Below are 21,870 nucleotides of genomic sequence, written 5' to 3'. Positions count from 1 at the left end.
GCCCGATGGCTGACCCAGAAAAGTATAAAGAACATTGCCAAAATAGTCCATCTGCCATCAGTGGTTCAATCTGAATTATATGAAACGACGATAATACTTTTTGTACGCAAAGAAAATAAAAATAACGACATTTATTCAACAATTCGTCTCCTCTCTGTCTCTCTGTGTCAGCGCCATTTTGGAGAGCATCCGATTGACGCAAAGTGCGCTTTGACTTGAGTGAGTTTATGCTTTGATTTGAATGGAAACAACGTATCCATGCGTTACTGATGACAGAGAATAGCGTACGCACTTTGCGTCCATCAGATTGAACCACTGATGGCAGATGGACTACTTTGGCGATGTTTTTTATACTTTTCTGTGCCCTGACCGTGTAATTTACTTGGCAGTCAATGGGACAGTCACAAACCTCCCAGTTTTCATCCAAAATATCTTAAATTGTGTTCCGAGGACGAACGAAGCTTTTACAGTGATTAATGACAAAATGTTCATTTTGGGGTGGAGTAGGCCTATCCCTTTAAATGTCACACTGGGAATTCTGGGAATGTCAGTTTAATGTTACTCTCTGTAAATTAGATGACTACTTTTTTCATTTAAAAAAAAAACTGTAAATGTAACAGTATTTTACTGTATATGTATTTTGCAAATGTCCTGTTAATGTTACCCAAACAGGTTTTTATCATCAAAATTTGGATCATTTATAGTGTATGATTGCTTTGTCTGAAAAACACACAGAATTTTGCCATTATTCACTGAAAATTTTGCCACAGCTTTCAAATTTCATTAGCTCTTCAGAAATGTCAAACTTGTGTCCTAAACTAACTGTTCAGTTCAGGAACTAATGTGTTTAGTGTTAATGATGTCAAAAATGACATTTTAAGGTACTTTTTAGAGCTTGACAGCTCCTGGTCACCATTCACTTTCACTGTATTGAACAGAACATCATGACTGTTCTTCAAAATATCTCCTTTTAGGCTCAGTGGAAGAAAGCTTGGAATGGCACAAGGATGAGGGACAAAAAAAAAAAAAAAAACTACATTTAATGGGTGAACCATTTTTTAAAGGAATTATTAACCTATGATACTTTATTCATAAGTTATTAAAAAGTCCGTAAAATCAATTAAAAATCTAAATTTGCAAAGAGTTTAAAAGGCTGACGATATGAATGAAACAAAACTGCAATGCAAAACTGCCATCACTCACTACACAAACCGCTTGTTGGGATGAAACATATCGCTATAGTCATCTCCTGTCTCATTATGGTTGGAAGAAGAAACCCTCTTATCACACAACGCCAACAACAATCAGCTTCTCACTTGTCTTTTCTAGAGCTCAGATTTTTCAAAGACCTATGCAAATATTCAGAGATTAACTAGAAGAGTTTACAGAAGCCTGACGGGTTTGTTACTCTAGTCTGGACAGTTTGAAAAATGGAAACGAACTGCATTCTTGAGCTGAGGGAAACTACAGGTTTAAGTTTAGGAAAGTCGGCAGGGAAAGTGGAATGCTCCCTCTTTCTCCTTACGTCGCCTCGCATAGACACAAATATGCACATTCGTATCAACAACTTGGGTTGTGGAAACAGGTTGCCTTTGGAAAATGAAAGAGGAGTCAAGTCTTGGAAATATTTGTTTTGGGTGAATATAATCCAAGAAATGTGAAGACAATTGTGGATGTTGCCAAATATGTTACTACACCCTCTAGTGGCTATGAAGATCAATTCAGTCAATTTAATTAAGAAAAAAGACAGATTATTAAAAACATATTTATTTAGGTTCAAAGCAAACAAAATTAAATACATTTTACAAGCATGTTTAAGTAAAAAAAGACTCACTCTTGCAAATGTACAAAATCAATTTACAATTCCTGCACATTCAACAGAAGCTTTAAACAGAACAGTACTGCATGTAAACTGATTGGGCCTGTCTGCTTTCACAGAAAAGCTTTTGAAAAACCCTCGCAAATAAATCTGAGGGCAACAGGAAAAGGGAAGTTCTCGTCTTTGATTTTTAAACCCTACATTAGGTTTGTAAATAATGCAGTCCTGCATTTGTTGTGGAACTAAAAAAGACACTAGATGCTAAAAATAGTATCCTTGTGCTTCAATGGACAATACAGTGAAACAAAATGAACGTCAAGCTCATCTGGATGGCTTTAAGATATAATTGTATCGCTCTTGAAAATAAGGGCAAATGAGCAACAGAGTAAAATTCTCTGACAGCCAATTATTTCCATTTTATGGACATAGTATCAAAAGCTCCATAAAATGTGCGCAGCGATTCAAAACTGCACACATCAAAATACATATTATACATTCCTTTTTTAAAGCCATATCCCGTTATTTGGATATAAACAAATAAATAAATGTTTTAACACTACTTGTAAAGAATGGGGTTTGTGATGCGGACACCATGGATTGAAACATACTCCGCTTTAGTGCAACGTCAACACAAATGCTTTTAGCACAAGCACTTAATTGCATTTTGAATGTCTTAAGGCAGCAATTCAAAACCACAACATATAAAATGGACATTTGAAGGTAACTCGAGGTTAGTTACAATTACAGTAACTCAAAAATAAACAAATATGTACAATCGGACAACAACTTGCAATGTTTTGTCAATTTGTCCAGAAAATGTTTCTGGCCTATCATACTTCTTTTCAACCAAAATACTTTGCGTTCTGGTGGCAGACCCAGGTCTTGGCAAGGAGAAACAAAATGAAAATCAACGGACTGAAAACCAATGTTATGAAACTGCTCAGTGAGATTGTCAAAGACGTCAACAATTCCCCATCACAGGGTTTCTGGTTACAGACCAGCAAGCTTTTAGGGTCAGATTGGAACCTATTTTTCCCATCCACAATCTCCGGGAACCGTGTGGAATGGTTTCGAAAACTGACACAGACATGGAAACCCATATTGGAAAGGGTGTCAGTAAAAAAACAGTGTCAGACCACATCTAACTTCAAACTTATGTGAAGTTAAACAGTAAATTCCTTGTCCAGCTGTTAATAATTCTATAAAGCTGTAATAGGGAACGGTCACACGGCGTCATGATGAATAATTATGAAACAGTAAATGGTATAGAAAGATAGATGCCATGCAGATTCATGAATAACCTGGAAGCAGAACATCTACAACAACATCCACCATGTGCAATAGATTGGCATTCAAAAGGTGCTCCTTTAAGCTACGAAAATGAAAGGAAAGTTTTTTATTCCCTTCTTCCATTTTATTAATCAGAGGCCTGGTTATGAAGCTACAAATTATTCATAATTTCAAAGAATTATGTAAAAATGAGCCACTGATTAGAAACATTCCATCCTTTCAACTTGGTCCCAAAAGTCTATGAGGCAGGAACACAGGAACAGGCAGGAACAGTCCTGCTTCACCTTCACTCATGATGTCACTTCCATTTCCTCCATGGCCCACTTCTATGTCCTTGTGCTGGTCTGATTGGCTCTCAGTTCATTATCAGACGAAGGTGGGCTCAAGGGAAAGGCTGTTTCAGCAGTGATAAATTGATCTTGTTGTTTTGCCTCTTCTCTCAAAACCATGCTGAGATCCACGTCATGGAAGTCCAAATCGAATGGAGTAAGAATCGAGGGATCTGGGGGAGATTCACATCCTGTGCAAGACTGTGAAGAAAAGAAATAACTTATAATTTGCACGTTAAGATACATAAAATAGCACTACTGCTTGTTAGCATGTTGCTAAGCTAACAACACTCTTAACTGCATAAAAATATTGAGTGAAATAGTCTTTTGAACTCAGTTGAACTTTTTATTAAAGTGCCCCTATTATGTATTTTTTGAAAATTACCTTTCATGCAGTACGTAACACAGCTCTAAGTGAATGAAAATATCCTGCAAAGTTTTAAATCTGAAAGTGCACCGTGTATAAAGTTATTAGCTGTATCCCAAATCGCCCCCTATACCCTCAAATAGGGCACTATTTGAGGGGACGGCCATTTTTGTGGTGTCCGAAACCATAGTGGACGTTCTCGAGTGCACTCATTCAATCCCACAATCCACCACAAAAAAAATGAGTGTACAACCGATGTACACTCAACGGCTAGAGAATCCCCATAATGCACTGTGAGTAGGGGTGCAACGGATCGTAGATGATCCGTGATCCGTACGGACCAGTCCCCACGGTGCGGCACGCATGTGATTCACGGATTAACAGTTAAATTTAACCAGTATTGACTGAAAGTTATCATTTGCACGTGTTTACCAATTTACACATTCAAGCAATTTCAGACCATTCAGATGAAGGAGAAATAGAATCGGGACTCGCACGCCGTTTTGCGCTGCCACACACACCCGAAGCGCGCAGAGAGAGAGAGAGAGAGAGAGAGAGAGAGAGAGAGAGAGAGCGGCGCGATTCAGAAACCACATTTCAGACAATGGATGGATACATACACACAAAGTTATATGAAAATTTGGCAAGTATTCTGGTAAACGCAGTAGGTTATGTCCATGTCTTAAGTTAATGTATACAGCTGACTAAGAAAAAAAACGCATGTGTGTCAGTATTTAGGTCCGTACATTTAGTCTTAAAGAGACAGTAGCCTAGAAATACCTACTTCTGTCTTTTCTGCTAATCAAACAACATCACAGCTTTAACAAAGATCAATCAGTATTTAACTTATGCAGTAAGCATTACTGTATTATAGCTTATAATTTTATGTTGGCTGTACATCTATGCTTAGAATTTGTGCAATTGTTCTTGTTGTATTACTGACTTTAGTAGTTAAGCTAGTGGTTTCTGCTGGGGTATAGAAGTACTTTAAGTAAGCTTATAGTAATAAATGAAAAGCAAACTTTTTAAAAAAATTTTGCTGATCCGAAAAATGATCCGATCCGTGACTCAAAATCCGTAGTATTATCCGAACCGTGAGTTTTGTGATCCGTTGCACCACTAACTGTGAGAGTCGTGTGTCGAATGAGTTGCCGCATCTTGCCAGAAGATGGCGTCCGCAGCTGAATCATCATTTCATTCATTTTAAAAATGCTCGTTCACGGCGTAACACAGCGTAAAACAACACAGGTACAAATTAATTGTAAATTGACTATTAAATTGTTTAACTACGGTTTATACATAATTCCCGTGACAGAGTTCAACATAAATCCTTTAATCTTACTACTGGAGCTGCCCGTTTCAAATGATTATTAAACAGCAAGCAAACTACGCAAAATCGGAAAAGTCGAAAAGAGTCGTCTCTGAATCACTGAAACGAGTCGTTTTTAAAACGAATCCCAAGCCGTTTCATGTTGAAGTCAATGTGAAACATTAGCATATTGCCCTCCCACTAGTTGGTCTTTTCACGTTGGTCTAAATGAAAATACAAATTTATTCTTTGCCACTAGGTGCCAATTTTGGAGCGGTTTCCCCGGTAACGCTGTACACAAAGCAGCACTGCGCTCACAAACGCTGATTTATCAGGCATTACAGGCAAGATGAAATGAAAATGAGACCAATCGGACCAATTAACACAGATTAGCATCACGCAAAGGAGGGGTTTGGAAAAATTAATCGTTGAACAAATCGTTTGGGAGTCGTTGAGCAAATAAGGTAAAAATAAATGCATATTATATGACAATGAAAGTGTTTTTTGACCTTGCATGCATGTCAACCTGTTGTTGGGGACTCCCAAAACCAAAATATGAACCTTTCATAACCCATAATAGGGGCACTTTAATATTGTTCAGTACGCTACATATTTAGAGTTGATCGTTTTTTGCAAGGCATTCTGGGTAATTAATTTTTTTTTAAAAGACACATGCTGTGAGAACTGTAACAGAATCTGCGCAGAACTAGAAAGAAGTGAAATGTTGGTACCTAATTCTAAAAGTGCCTTTGTGTCTTTTTTAGTTAAGAGGTACTTACTGTAACATTGATGGCCTTTGGTAGGCAGCCGGTTTGAAACCAAGGGTGGACCTGAGTTAACTCTTTCTTCTGCTCTTCAGTGAAGTGAGGTTGATGCTTCTGAATAGCTTTGAGGGCATCTCTGTCTTCTTTCAGTACTGATTCTCTGTCTCTGTACACACAATCACAAATATAAATGAATGTAATCTTCTGGCGGAGTTTGCGCTACACACTCTGGGGGTTTGTCTACTTGAATTAGGTATATGAAACTGCCCAGCGAATTGGTTGAATTCCCACCAAAATCACATTGTAATTATGATATCCCAACTCATAATTAAAGACTTGAACTCAGAATTAGTTTGATCTCAATTAAATACACCAATACCAACTAATAAAGGTCTTTGGACCTGGTTTTTGCTATTTGTACATAACAGACAAGATGTGTCAGAACAGAGTTGAAATTAATCTCTTAGAACTTTGCTTAGCTAGATTTCCAGGATTTGTATTCAAAACAAAGCCGATATTCATTTAGGTTAGGCTAGTATGAGATTAGCTACTAAGCAATCAGGTAAAATGGCCTTACTTGATGGGAATCTGGTATGTCATCATGACTTTGTCATCCGTGTTTGCCATGAGGAGCCAGATGGGGTCCTGGAGGACAAACTTTATAAACTGTTCCCCTTCCAGATCTTTAGATCCTGGTTTATGATTGTGATCATTCTCTGACGAGTCGATGCTTCCAAAGTACTTGCTAGTATTGCTGCTCCCTGAGATAAAAAATCCAAAGAAAAAAAAATGCATGGAAAAAAGCAATGTGTACAATTCTTCTGAATTTCTACATTTATGTTTCAACACTAGGGTTGGGTACCGTTCACATTTTAACCGGTATGCTACCGGTATCGGTACCTAAAATTTGGTGCCGGTAACCTACGGTACCTTTTTTTGGTACTTGGTATAAAGGAGCTTGAAGTGTGTGAAATATAATTTTCTCAGTGCCATTGCGTTCAACAAGACAGCCCAAATGACGTAACAGGCAACGTGTTGCGCCAGTTGCACCAGTTGCACCAGTGGCATAGCAGACAGGCACACAGGGCACACGCTGTGAAAGTCCCCGCGATAACCTCCTCTTGCTGGGTTGCATTGAAAGACGATGATCTTGTATCGACGATAGCCAGAGGTAGTCAAAAACATATTGGCAATATTAAGAGGATTTGGAATTCCCAATTAATGTAGGCCTGTTACATTCTTATTTTATTAGGCCTATTACTATTATAAAGTTACTTTTATTATTAAATTAAGATTACAATTAATTTGCCCCACAATAATTACCACATTACTGACGCGCTGCGAGGATAACAAAAGATTAGGCTATTTACTCGATTAAAATGTTTTTAAAAAGGTCTTTTAAAACAGGTCTATTATACAATGAATTATAGGCCTATAATTAAAATATTAACACTGCAGTCATCAATAAAAATCAATGAAATAAAAAGCTTTTATTTCAAGCACCGACTTTCAAAAACAACCTGTTTAACACGAAATATGTTTCTTCTCATTTTTTTCCACTATGTATGGGCCACAAGAGAAATATTAAGGGAATAAATTAAAACAGTTAGCTATATACCATTATCAGCATATGTTGAAGTGGATTCGTCTCTCGTTGTCTCTGAAAGAATATGCGGCGTCAGATGCCAAAAGGTCTGTCATTTCCTTTCACTTTCTGCACAAGTGAATTGACTGAGATTAAGACGTTCACCGGCATAAAAGTTTGCACGTTGCTTGTGTGATATCCATTGGCTCGCCTTCATGGTTTAAAATAGAAATTTCCAACAGTGTGACGTAACCAATTACCCCGCCCTTGTATCAAAAACGTACCAAACCGTGACACCACTGTGTCGTATCGAACCAAACTGTGAATTTTGCGAACCGTTACACCCCTAAAACAAAGCTTTATTGTTAAAATTAAAACATGGAAGAAAAATGTGTAAATATTCCTTTAAAAAAAAAAGTTTTAATAATAATTATTGCTTTTTTCTACAATTAAGTGGTTAATCTGGTTGTAATATTTATTTTTATCATTTAATTGTTTTATTTAAATTTGGCAGAAAATTGAATATATCAAGACATACATTATACTGTACAAGAGTAATATATTTCTGTTACATGTTAAACCATGCTTTTATTTTGACAGGTTGCTGTGAAGATTCTTTGTGTATACAGTATGATATGATGCTAGTTTACGCAAATGAAATGATAAAATTCTCATGAAGTGACCCTCACAGCAGGTATGGCAATTAAGTTCATGTGTTCATGTCATCATATAGTGAGACGCAGAGGCCGAAAATCGTCACGCGTGACGCGTGCTTCCGTATTTGTGTAGCAAACAAAACCGCGTCTCTGCCATTCATACATACAGAGGCAAGTGGAAACCATATGGCCCTAGAAATGTAACCACACTTAAGAACATTTCGGTTTGCCCTGTGTGTTGCAGGGGTGACATCACGTCGCATTGTTTCTCTCTCTCTCTCTCTCTGTAACATACACACCCAGATGTGTTCCCAGGTACTGAAATTTGGCACCGATTGATTTAATGTGAATCGGTACTCGGTAGTGCAATTCGGTCTGTACCCTTAAAAGTACTGAGTTCGGTACCCAACCCTATTCAGCACTTTAAGAATAACTTTAAGAATAAAGCATACATGAGTAAATTACTCACTAGTGCCACTTCCAGATGTGCTACACCCATTCGAACCAGATCCGTATGACCCTGACCCTGACCCTGATGATCCAGAGCCTGAGGCAGCAGAGCCAGTGCCCGAGCGGGAGTCCTCTTGCAGCAGTAAGTCCAGCATGTCACTGGAGGTCGACATGGCATCCTGGTTGGACTCATTGACTTCAGGCTAAAGGAAGTTAACTCAAAGTTAGCAAAGCAGCAAGATAATGGAAAACAAATGAGTTTTAAAAGATTCTTAATACTTACACTGTCATCGAGTTGGCCATCTTTGGTGTTGCTGCGATTGCTGGAATTCTGCACCACAGTCCCGCCCCCTTGCGTTCCTCCACCCACTGGGGGTGGAGTCTGTTGCATAGTGTCTGTTCTGTTGCTTTGCAATTCCTCAAGTTGTAAAAGATTGAGTGGGGAGGAGCATCGTGATTGAAACAGGGGAGATCCGGCCCCTTCTCTCTCGCCAGCCTGTTGCCCGATGGACTGGGGTGTGCTGGAGCGAGACTGTCCTTGTGGTGCAGTATAGGTGTTTCCTGCTGGCATTGATGGAAAGTTGGGGAAAGTGTACAGGGGATTTGGGTTGTAGATTTGCTGTGGAATCATTGTAGGCATGGCAGGATTCATTTGGGAGCCCAATGGATTGAACTGTCCCATTGTAGGATTGAATGATGGTAAACCAACAGCAGAGGAAGGGAACTGACCCAAGGGGTTCATTTGGGCAAGCAGTTGCCCACCGAGCTGCGAGTTGGCTGGGTTCAACTGTGGTCCTGGATTACTGAGTTGTGGAAACATATAGTTGGGCAACATGAAGGTCATGACTGGTGGCATCACTGGAGGAAAGCCTTGCATGGGGAATCTAGGGACTCCCGCTTGCAAGGAAGGATCTATTCCCATCTGGGGCATTGAGAAAGGTGATGAAATGGGGAACATAGGCATGTAGCCTGGGGGAAAGGAGGTCATCATGGGAGTACCGCTAGTCTGGGATGCCGCAGATGGTGGCCAAGAAGTGGAAGATTGCTGGACTGCGGGGAGGTTGGGTCTTACTGCTGCAGGATTGGATCCTTTATAAGGACTAGGTACAGAGGGGGAGGGATTGTCTGGTGTGTTGCCATCTACTTGGTGTTTTCGTCTTTTCCCACCTCTACCATGCCGACGACTGCTGCTGTTGCCCACAGAAGGATAGTTCTGGGAGCTGTTCACGCCTAGATGGTACAAGCCAAATATTAAAGGTGAAGGTAAAAGAAGTCAGACAAATTCGGCCTATAAACAACTATACAAAGCTGTTACCTATTGTCCCAGGTGTAGACGTGTGTCTGCGCTTGTGGTGGCCCACTGGGTTGAACCCTCCGCAGATGGCTGATGTCTCTGAAACGGTTGAGGAAGGCTTGTTCTTCTTGCTGGGTGTGTGCAGATAACACCGCCTTCGTGAGGCCCTTCCCTGCATTACCTCCACTTCTTCTCTCCTTCTCCTTTTCTTTTTCAGGAACAGCAGCAGTGGGGGACATGGCCTGCTGGGGATTCACGGGCATGGGAAAAGCGATCGAGGTGGGTGGGGCTGATGTGGAAGGTATTGGGGTGGTTGGCGCCTCCTCCATCATAATAATGTCTGGATGTAGATTAAACAGAGTAGATTGTTTGCTTTGAGATTGCAAAGTCTGTCATTTAATATATGACAAACCACGTATACAGGTCAATGACAAGATTAGCCTGGAAAAAGTGTTCAGACCTGATTCAGGTGGCTTCTTGTCACCAACGTGAACAATGGTGCTGCTAAAACTACACTGGGAGGTGGCCGAGACAACACTTTCAGCCTTACAGTGCAGAGCCAGAGGGGTTAGGGGGTGCGCTGGTGCTGCAGGGACAACCTTTGAACCCTCGGTCACCACAAGAGTCTCTGCTATGTGTAAATGGAAGAGTGAACTTTAATTCTATACATTTAAATACAGAACATACAGTTTTTAGCTGGTACTGAAAGAAAACAAATAGTGCTTGGTTGTATGAGTCTGCTTCTTTGTCTCTGACTTTCTGAATATTTATAAGATGTGTTGGGTGAATATCCCATTATCTGTTAGCAATCCTTTACTGACCTTCAGTTGCTACAGCTCCTTCCCTTTGTTTATCATCATCAGAGGTAGAAGATGTTGTACAGGAAGATGAGCCACACTTCCTCTTCACTGTGCCAGGGACATTAAAGCTCTCCAGATATCTGAAAAACATAGTGAAACAATGAGACCACATATCCAATACACGTACCTTAGATACAACCTATAAATCAGAGGTCTTCAACCCGGTTCCTGGGGACCCACTAGCCGCTTTTCCACTGTCGGGCCAGTGTGTGCCAGGGCAATGAGGTGCGAGGCCAAAATCATGCTGCATTTCCACTGTCGGGCCAGCGCTACTGTAAAATCCCACCCTTAACACACCTCTCTGAAGAAAACGTCACACAACATCACCATTTCACCAGAGAGGGAAAAATTTATGAAAACTATTGCTAAATGAACTTGACTGAAGCGGACATTTCACCCCTTGCATAAAGACTAGAAGGGATAGTTCACCCAAAAATGCAAATTCTGTCATTAATTACTCACCCTCATGTCGTTCCAAACCCGTAAGACCTTTGTTCATTTTCAGAACACAAATTAAGATATTTTTGATGGAATCTGACAGCAAGGATATTACCACGATCAACGCACAGAAACGTAGCAAGGACATCGGTAAAATAGTCCATGTGACATCAGGGGTTCAACTGTTATTTTATGAAGCTACGAGAATACTTTTTGTGCGCAAAGAAAACAATAATAACATAACTTATTCAACAATTCTTCTCCCTGAGTTACCGTATTCCGCCATTTTGAAGAGTACCCTAGAACGTAATCAACGTAATCAGCATTGTTTACGTTCAGTATTTGCGCGCTGACTACTGAACGTAAACGCCCTTTATAATAAAAAAATGTTACAACGACAGTAATTTATTAATTTGTGTCAGAAGAAATCCAGCTAATATGTATAATTATTTTACATAAAACGAGAACACGCATACTTTGTTTAGTTGCAGCTGCTCCATTTATTTTTAATTATAGAAATGCACAAAACAACTTAGTCCATTTAAGTCCAAAAGCATGCACATATATCACAATAGAAAAACACTGATAAACCCTCATATCTTTGCATCAACTTATTTAGAAAGAAGGAGAATTTACATTAATTTTCCACAGAACTATATAATGTGAGGATATTTGGGCACTGTCCTGTCTCACTACTGTTATCCTTTCAGTCAAAGCAACAGAGGGAGCTCACAGACTGAAAGCCACAGTTATATGTTTTTAAAAGGATATGACATTTATTACATATGCAGAAGTCTGATATCAACAAAAGACACAGCAGAGACAAAACAAATAAGAAGCCAAATACATAGCCTAAACGAATCATATATGGCTAGAAATCCTTGGCCACTGGCCCCAAGGAAGTACCGACGAGGAATGATTAAGCCCCGGAAGTGAAAATGAAAATGAAACTGGCCCTGTCATGCACTAGCATGCTCGCTTTTGGCCCCACAGTGGAAATGTGGCTACTGTCCTGCAGAGTTTAGCTACAACCCTAATTAAACACACCTGAAGCAGCTAATCAAGCTCCTAAAGATTGCTTAAGAAAACACATACAGGTGTACTGAAATAAACAGCAGGTTAGAAATAAACTTTGCAGCACAGTGGGTCCCCCAGGTGCAGGGTTGAAGACCTCTGCTATTAATTATTATTCAATCATTATCCATCTTTTCTCTCTTAAAATAAGATAGAATGGGAGAAATAAAAATAAAAGCAAACAAAAATACTTTTAACTGGCACAGTCGGAAACACAAATGAAGAGACTCACCGTATGATGCTGTCCAGACAGTTGATCTGCTGGTATGAGTAGACAATGGGCAGCTCCTTCCTGGGTGGACTGGACAGCGCTAAACTTGCCAGACCTTCTCTAGCAGACGCCTCTGCTGTGTCTGCTGCTTTTGCCAGCGCTTCTAAAATATGACAGAAATCATGTCACTTAAAATGTGATAACATGCATGTGACCCCAGGCTAAATAGATAAAGTCAGGTAATTTTTATTGACAAATCAACGATGTTTACCTAAGCTACTCTGTTTGAGAGCTGGCGGCCGGTTTCGGGAATCGATGAAGACCTGCTGTCCGTTGGCCTTTACCATGTGCATGTCTTGACAAATCTGCTCAAACGTCATCTAGAAATAAATTAGGAAAGACAGGTTGACATATTGCACGTTAGTGTATGTTGATGTTTATTTTATTATGTAACGTTAAATACTGTTATGTGTACATCTGGATTTAAAAAAGATAAACTCTCTCACTGGTTTTCTGGACTTGATCTGGTCCTCGGAAGCATGTCCGTTGCTCTCAGAGGAGGAAGTGGCACTATGCTGGTGCTCGTTCGAGCCACTGCTGCCCAGGCTACCGTACCCCTGTGAGCTGCTGGCATGAACAGGCTGCACCAGGACCCTGTGGATTAGCTCATTCAGCTGTGGCACATCTGGGGACATGGTTCTCACATCCCCGCCCTCCAGGGCAGTGAACACATCCTCATTCAGTGGACTCCTACAGAAAGGAAGGGATGGTAGACGTTTTGATGGTAAGTTTTGTGGGACCACTTTATGGGTTGAATGGATTGTAGTTGATGCATTATCCATATGGTTCAGCACGCATGTGATACATGGATTAATTGTACAATTTAAACATAATAGAGTGAAAGTTTATCACTTGTATGTGTTTACGCACTCAAGCAATTTTAAACCATTCCAGTGCAAGAAGAGGCGAAAGAGATTCGGTTCTCTCGCACTGTCTTGTATGCGCACACACACGAAGTGAGGCGCATTTCAGACAACGCACGAACACCGAACTGTTTCGCATCTCCTTATGTTAGAACAAACACATACACATAAAATTATGACAAAATACCCATCTTGATGATAATTCTGGTAAACGCAGTCAGTTATGTCTTAAGTGAATGAAAACAGCTGAGAAAGAAGTTGGATTTGTATCATTATGTTGGATCCGTGTATCAGGTCTTAAAGTGACAGCATCCTATAAATACCTGCTGCTGTCATTAATGCTAATCAAACCACAAAATACAGCTTTGACAAAGATTAATCTATATTTTATTTATAAAGTGAACACTATGCAGTGTTATTTTACACTTAATTGTTACATTTCTGTACCTGAATACTACCGACTTTTAAGTTTGTTCTGTTGCATTTATCTATGCTTATAATTTGTGTATTTGTTCTTAATTTTTACTGGCTGTTCACTTGTCTTTAATCATGTTTGAACTTTCTTATGCTACTAGTTTTTGCTGTGGTATCAAAGAAGCACTTAGCTTTAAGTAATAAATGGCAAGCGGAGTTACATTGAAATGTTTTTTCTTGCTGATCCAAAAAACGATCCAACCCGTGATTAAAAAATTCGGTCAGTTTTAGTTCACGAGTATGTCATGAGAGTGGCTGCCAATGCAAAACTATGCAGTTGCTTAGAATGCTTGTTCGATTGCTTTAAGTGCAACCACTTACGTTCGAACTTTGTGGCGTCCCACTATGAAAGCCACCTTCCTGCTCCAGGGGTTGATAAAGGATGACCAGCTGGTGTCGAGGGTCAAGTACTCCCCACTTCGTGCACGCATGCGCAGGGGCGAATGGTCAAATGGCTGCCCTGCAAACTGGAGAACTGATGAAGGAAGGATGGAAACTACATTAATGAATTCTTCTGCACAAATATTCACCATTGAATCTTTCCTGTGTTCAGAATGAGCCACTCACTTTTTTTGTGGATGGCCACCATAAGGAGTCTGTCTTCTGGATGCAGGTAAATAAGCACCGGCTTCCCAACCAAGTCCTGAGGCAAGTAACCTAATAATGGCACTGCCCTGCAAATGAGAGCAGAGGATTTTTATTCAACTGTTCACAAGAGACATAGACAGTAAAATGCGATACAGCTCTAGGCAAAAAATGCAAACCTTTCATCAATTTCTTGGAACAGACAGTTCGGGGTGTGACTGGTGGTAAATATTCTCTTGTCTGCTGGGATGCGAGGTGCTGTTATGAAAAAATACGGAAAAATTTGAATAAAAAGAGAAAATAAGAACAGTGTGCAAATTAGGCTTAATTAAGCGTCAATACTACACTTACATAAGGGTGTTTTTTCAAATACATGCACATTTGACAAGTAATTACAGAGACGCAAAAATTGCTTTCAATAATTAAAGAGAAATTAAGAATGTTTAAAACAATTATAATCTATTCTCATTAGATGAAACAGACCATTTTCGTGTCAACATGCTTGTTATTTAAGTGTTAAGATTATACTTTCATAACAGTGAGACAGCTTCAGATTTCTAACAAACAAAAAGTAAACTACCAATCAGAAGTTTGGGGTTGGTAAGATTTCTTTTATATTTTGGTAAAATGTCTTATGCTCACCATAGCTGCATTTATTTGATAATGCTTAATATTTTGGTGAAAACAGTATTTATATAACATGTTTTTACAAGTCCTTGTTGAGAAAAGCATTAACTTCTTTCACATAAAATGTTAAATCTTACTGACCCCAAATGGTAAAGCATTTGAGATTGACACTGTCTTGTTTTACCCTCGTAGCCGGAGTGAACTCTCTCAGCGATGAGGAGGCAGCAGGGCTCAGGTTGGGACGTGTCGAAGTCCCTCAGGGTCAGCTGATATGGCATGAGACGGAAGGGATAATACTTCACTTCTCCATCGCTGTCCCTACCTCTGCTGATCCGACAAAACATCGACTTTTCCTCCGCACAGTCCACCTGTGAGGCTGGACACAATGAAATGAGGCTTTAATAAATACTCATTTTCCCAGCATACATTTGGACAACTTGAAAAAAAAAGAATTAAGTAAGTTGTCACTAAAGGCTAAATGTTGTGTGAAGGAACAAAATCACAGCCAATCAGAACATTCTGTTTAAAATGATTTATGCTTAAAGTTACAGTATTTAATTTCTGAGCTACTACAATCTATTTCTATCAACAGCTGTTATTTTAAAATCTTTTTGTAATTTTGTTGTGTGTTTTTGTATTTGTTATTAGTTTTTTGTTTGTCTGATTTCAGTTTTATTTTTAGTTATTTTAGTATTTACAAGGTGTACTTTATTTTTTACTTTTTCTCAGTTAATGTTTATTTTGATTATTTTAAGTAAGGGGAATACCTTTTTGTCAAAACAATGGAAGAATGGTTTTCTGCTATCAACACCATTTGGTACCAATAATTATGCCCTATTTGATTGTTCTATTTTTACTCTTTTATTATCTGTGTTTTTGTCCTGTCACTTTCATTCTGTTGCACTGTGGAAGCTTCTGTCACTAAAAACGTACCTGGCAATAAAGCTCATTCTGATCCTGATTCAGATAATGATATATAATTACATACTGCACCTATAAAATACATCTTTGTGGGATACAACTTTGGACCAATAAAATTTCAGTACTTTGCCCATAAAATACTATGGCTCAAAAATACACTCCCATCAAAATATTTTGAATTGTGCCAATATAAACACCTAAGAACATGTGCACGGCAGCTTTATGGCAAATAAAACCATCTGTAACTGATTTACAAAAGGTTCTTTATCTTTGCTTTGTCGCTCTATTCAAACAGCCAAAAAACTTCCACATACTAGTGCCTGCGCAAGAGGACCACGGCGGCAGGTGACAGGGGGCGGTGCTGCTGTAAAACGTGCTGACGTCCTGAGGTGCGAGCAGCTCCGAAAAAACTGCTCCCTGCAGCCTCTCAGGTTTACAGCGCAGCAGAGAGGCCGCCTGGGATGAGATATACACCACTTTACCAGAGAGGAACGACACTGCCACAGAGAACGTGTCCTAAGATCGAAGTGAGAAAGAATTAATGCGTTAGATTCTTCTGAAAGCTCACAACCTGATGATGTGTAAGACTAGGTAACCTGTCCAGTCATACCGTGTTTTGAAGGGTGTACTCTGATGTAATGTTGTCTAGCTCTTCGATAGTAAACGACGACAGGTCCAAACAACACCCATGACTCTCTTCCACGCTCCACTGATGGTAGTACTCTTGATTAGCTACAGAAAGACACAACACCCCCTGTCATTGGCACTCACATGCTGGTACAACGAGATGCAATTTGTATTTTGTTTTTCTACTCACCCCGGACTTGTTTGACACAGCTAAGTGCATATTGCAAGGAGGCTAGGGTGCTTGATCGCCCCTTCCTGCGCCATTCTGGCGGCACGCGGACCTTTAGCTCACGCAGGGCCTTCCGCAGCTCTCTCTGGGTCTCCAATCGGGCCGGCTGGTCACTGCTGGATGCTTGGGACGTCGGTTGATCCTGCTCCGAGCTGCCACTCAAAAGACTATACGAAACCGAGCTGCTAGGAGGGGAGGGACTGTTTCCATTTGAGCTGAGGTGAGACATTTTAATGGGTGAAATTAGCCACTATTTCTAATACAATTACTATATTACTATATAGGATTTCAACATTTCAGATTTTTTAATTAAATAACTTAATTTCAGCAAAGAAAATTTCTGAAATGTCTAAAAATATATATAATTTTGGTGCGGGCAAAGTTATTAGCCCGATAATCTCAAAATGAACCTGACCAAATACCAGTTTTTGCAAAGTACTGCATGTACAATATAATTTGAATCTGCCCCAAGTGAAGCATCATCATGCCAACGCCTTAACCAATTCCAAAAGAAAAGTTTTTCCGGGAACAAAATGTACCAAGCTAAACCATACTCCTACAATAGGTTTGTTAAATTGAATGTGTGAGCTATTTTTAGGTCAAACCTCCTCAGGCATACACATTGTTTTTTTTATCTCTTTGCTGACTAAAGTGGTTCAAAGACAAATAACATAGGTTTACACTCACACATCTGGCTAAGATTTGTATCCAAAATTACTCTGCAAGTAATTCAAGCTAGTTTATCTGTACATACTGTATGTACACCCACTGTTAAAAAGTTTAATGTTAGCATGATTTTTTTTTTTTAAAAGCCTCATATTCACCAGGACTGCTCAAAAGAATAGCATTTATTTAAAATAGAAATCAATTTAATGTGTTGAATAAAAGTATCAATTGCTTGATTCAAACGTTTGAAAAGCAGTGTGTATACATTTTCATACAAATGGTACGTATAAATAAATACTGGAAACGCTGGAAAAACATCTTATAATATTAATTTAACCATCTTCCTACCACATAAAAGTCATGTTAAACAGATTTCAGTTTAAATATCACATACCTCTTGCTTTCTGTAGTCTCTGTGGTTGAACCCTTTCTGTTGTGGGAGCTGCAGGTGGATGCTTCTCGTCCCATGTGTCCTTCGCTCTCCCTCTCGGCCGAGTCATTCCCGCTGGAGTGGGCATCTGTGTCATCCGAGTGCATCGGCTGGGACACTGTCGAGATGTCCAGCCCGGGACAAACAGACTGGCTGTCGGTCATTCTGGGAGAAGCATTGCTGTGGGTTTCCCCTTCACCCTTCCCTGTATGAGTGCTGCAGGTCACTGGTGTTTGGAATTTGTCATTACTCATAATGAAGCAGAATAACTATATATATGACATCTGTTTTGTGCATCTGTAAGGGACCTTCTGACACAGAAGGGCATGGGAACTCCTTGGTTATCCTGAAAATCTGCTGTGCTAAAACACAGGTACTGCTGAGAAACTTTCCTTCGTCCGACTGTCCTGGATGTATCTGCTTAAAAGGCCTTAAAGTTGCAAACAATCTGATGGGAAATAATAATAACAAAAACAGGATAAGCAACAATTGCACACCTGGAGATATGAAGAGACATGAAACATTTCAAAGTGCACACAGAGGATAGTGAATAGTCTACAGCAGTTCTGTCACATAGCGTTGCATTTTAATCCTGGCCTATAATGACATTAAAGAACCACACTGATGTATTTTCATTCACTTGTTTTGATGTCATGATATGTCATGATGTCATTGATGCCATGTACTCATTTTAAAGTGGGAGGGTCACTGAAATATTTAAATGAGTTTTACCTTAAAATATTTACTATACATGACATATTACACAGCGCATATATATATATATATATATATGTGTGTGTGTGTGTGTGTGTGTGTATATATATATATATATATGAAGAGTTTATTTGTAAAAACAGATAACTCTGTTTTTATCATTTTCAAAAATCATGATTTTTATTGTTGTCATATTTTTTATTGTGTTTTATTGTTAGTTAGCTGTATTCTTTAGTTATTTTTAACCTAATCAAAATAACCCAACTGCAGTTTGATTGAGATTAATTTGGAATGCACAATGAAAAAACATGATTTTTGAAAATTGTTAAAAAATGGATTTATCTGTTTTTGCAAATAGACTCTTCATGTATATGTACAATATTCAGTAGTGCTGTCAAATGATTAATCGAATGAATCACATCCAAAATAAAAGCTTTTGTTTACATACTATATGCATGTGTACTGTTTATTTATTATGTATTTAAATACAAACACATACAGTATATATATTGAAAATATTTACATGCATACACATTTATATAATTATATAATATATAAATATAGCATATTTTTCTTAAATATATACATGCATGTGTTTGTATTTATATATATACATAATAAATATACACAGTACACACTCATATATTATGTAAACAAAAACTTTTATTTTGGATTCGATTAATTGCAATTAATCGTTTGACAGCACTAATATTTACTTTTTTCTCTGGAGCAAAGTTCATACATGCTTTTATGAGTAACACTAGATGTGTAAGAAGATGTGACTGAGCTGTTTTCAGCTTTTCAGCATGAAACTGAAATATTCCCCTCCTGATGTATTGTTTTTTTTTTCTTCTGTTTTCACCTGTTTTTCTTACCCTGACAATTTTCAGTTTTCAATGCATATGTGGTAAATGCACTGAAAAATGAAACTTGTCAGGGTAAGAAAAACAGGTGAAAATAGAAAAAAATAAATAAATAAATTCTGTGCATTTGCATTAAGTAGTACATTTTTTAGAATAACACTATAAATTTATATATAAAAAAAACAAAGTCATAAATTAGTTTGGGGACTCGCTAGTCCAGTCGTTTATCTATGATCTGACTATAATAGCAGTGCATAGGGTTATAGATGAACGCGAGCCCTCTATCTGTAGACCTGTGGAATTACTGACGTCATACAAACATTGAAAATGAGATGTATTTTGAAATTCACATTACATCTTTCAAACAGACTTATTTCAAGTTATTGTCAAAAATATACTGGAATACGATACAGTCAAAGGACGATGCAAATGGCGTTATATACAATGGTCATCCAGCACATCTCAAAATTACCACAAAATATTTTACCATTGACCAGAGATCCGTAGTGAAATAACAACGATATAGACTAAAAGCTAAATGTTTAAATCTTAAAGCATTTTCTTTGACAAATACAGATTCAAATGTCATTCACACATACGATGCAAGACTATGATAGCAGTGATCCATATATTAGGACAAAATGCGGCTTTTCTTACCTTATAAAACTATTCCAGCTGCTTCAAAGTGAAGTTTAGCCAGCTTTTCAGAGCTTGCATACGGATAGACGCATGTGCAACACTGTAGCTCAGTACTGGAACTCGGGTCTTCTCTGATACTAACCCGTGTACGGACACCACCATCATTCTTGCTTTGGGAACAAATTTCACGTGTATCCAGCAACTCCCGAAACCGTCTCTCATTGGCTCCTAACCTGCCGTTACCCCGCCCACTACGCGTAAACCCCGCCCATCAAAGAGAAACTCGCGCTGCTATTGGACATGTGGGCAGGGCTATGACTGCTCGGCGCTCCTAAGTCACGTTGTAGCAAAGGCTCCATCTGAAGTGTGTGGACGTGAGGGAACATCGAGACCTAATTTGCCCTTTTCTAAACCGTATTACCTCCTATAGAGGCGCATAGTGTCTTTTTACTTATACCATATGAGACTAATACACTGCGATATTTTTAAACAAAAGTCAAATAAACAAGGCTATGATTCTGAGAATAATTGCGTGTGCATCTTTAGCATGCTACCGTTTGTAACTTCACGTCTTTTTTGGTGGTTACATGTTCAGCGCACTCGGTGGGAGTCGCTCCGTTCCTCGTGTTCTTGTGTTCAAAGCGTATCCGTCCACCTGCGACTGACACATGAGGGCGTGTGAGGGCCATGCCAGCGTTTACTGTGAAAAACTCGGTCTCATGACTGTTCTCCCCTCGTTTGCTGCTCAAATACACGGTGTAATAGATCACAGCTGGACACATTTGTTGGCAAATGTGTGTTTGTCTTTGAGTGATTTGAACACACGGCAACCGTAGGCTAACATGACAGGATGTTATTATTTAGAAAAGTAAAATATTATTTTTTAATTATTAATTTCACATTTGGGCAGTGTTTAGGCTGACTTAATAGCCTTTGACATTCCTTTCAAAAATGTAGGGCGGTGCCATACTTTTATAATAGTGGCATCAGATTGTAATACCATGCGGGGAAAAAAATGACAAAAAGCCCTCTGTAAAACCACCATCCCCTTTGGATTATTAATTTTGTGTATTACGTAATACTTATCATGCACATGAAATGTTGATCATTTACGAACTAAATAAAGGCGATTGGCCAATCAGAACTTGGTACTGTAAACTGCGCTCAAGCAGGAGCAATTTCATCATTTTTCGCGCAAAATGGTTTAAGCTCAACTTTGGAAGTTCTTTAAAAAAAGAAGACAACAGAAAGTATGATTTTTCCTTGATTAGAATTTTAAAGCCACCTACTGGCGGTTTTATTGTCATATTTATTTATCCATGACAGACCTAAACCAGCCAAGGTGCCAGCACAAAAACACATTCAGCAAAATATTGTTTAATTATCGATATTGACCAAAATTCCTCTATTTCAGGCCCCAGAAGGAACTTATAATAATGAACTTATAAATAATAGTTCTTTTAATAAGGCTAAATAGAAACCTTTTTAAAAATGAGACCAATTTTGTAATCACAATTCAACCACTGGTAATACCATGGCACAAGATAATCAGCGATCATAAACTCTGTCTGAGTGATAACTTTTTTTAATCAACCTGAAGATGGTATTTTATGATAATAAACACCTGACTATACATATCCCTGACTGTTCATTATCGTTGGGGAGTTTTCTCTTTCTGCAGGTTGTATTTGTGCCAGTAGGTGATGTCTGTTTTAAAACGGATAAA

General features: G+C 38.8%; 1 protein-coding gene across 1 annotated transcript; it reads right to left on the bottom strand.

Moving 5' to 3' along the window:
- Nucleotides 1-1,749: 1,749 nt before the first annotated feature.
- Nucleotides 1,750-20,478, bottom strand: per1a (period circadian clock 1a). The gene is given in 21 exon segments (XM_058788984.1): nt 1,750-3,639; nt 5,894-6,044; nt 6,456-6,639; nt 8,589-8,772; nt 8,853-9,799; nt 9,885-9,919; nt 9,921-10,203; nt 10,324-10,494; nt 10,685-10,803; nt 12,468-12,609; nt 12,718-12,826; nt 12,953-13,196; nt 14,165-14,318; nt 14,411-14,517; nt 14,608-14,686; nt 15,240-15,431; nt 16,291-16,492; nt 16,587-16,708; nt 16,794-17,047; nt 17,893-18,376; nt 20,163-20,478. Coding segments are annotated over 20 exon segments (4,173 nt in total). The 5' UTR covers nt 18,183-18,376; nt 20,163-20,478; the 3' UTR covers nt 1,750-3,435.
- Between the last annotated feature and the right edge of the window lie 1,392 nt (nt 20,479-21,870).

The sequence above is a fragment of the Onychostoma macrolepis genome, chromosome 10, assembly GCF_012432095.1.
Source record: "Onychostoma macrolepis isolate SWU-2019 chromosome 10, ASM1243209v1, whole genome shotgun sequence".
NCBI classification, from domain to species: domain Eukaryota; kingdom Metazoa; phylum Chordata; class Actinopteri; order Cypriniformes; family Cyprinidae; genus Onychostoma; species Onychostoma macrolepis.
This window is presented reverse-complemented; position numbering and strand designations above follow the sequence as displayed.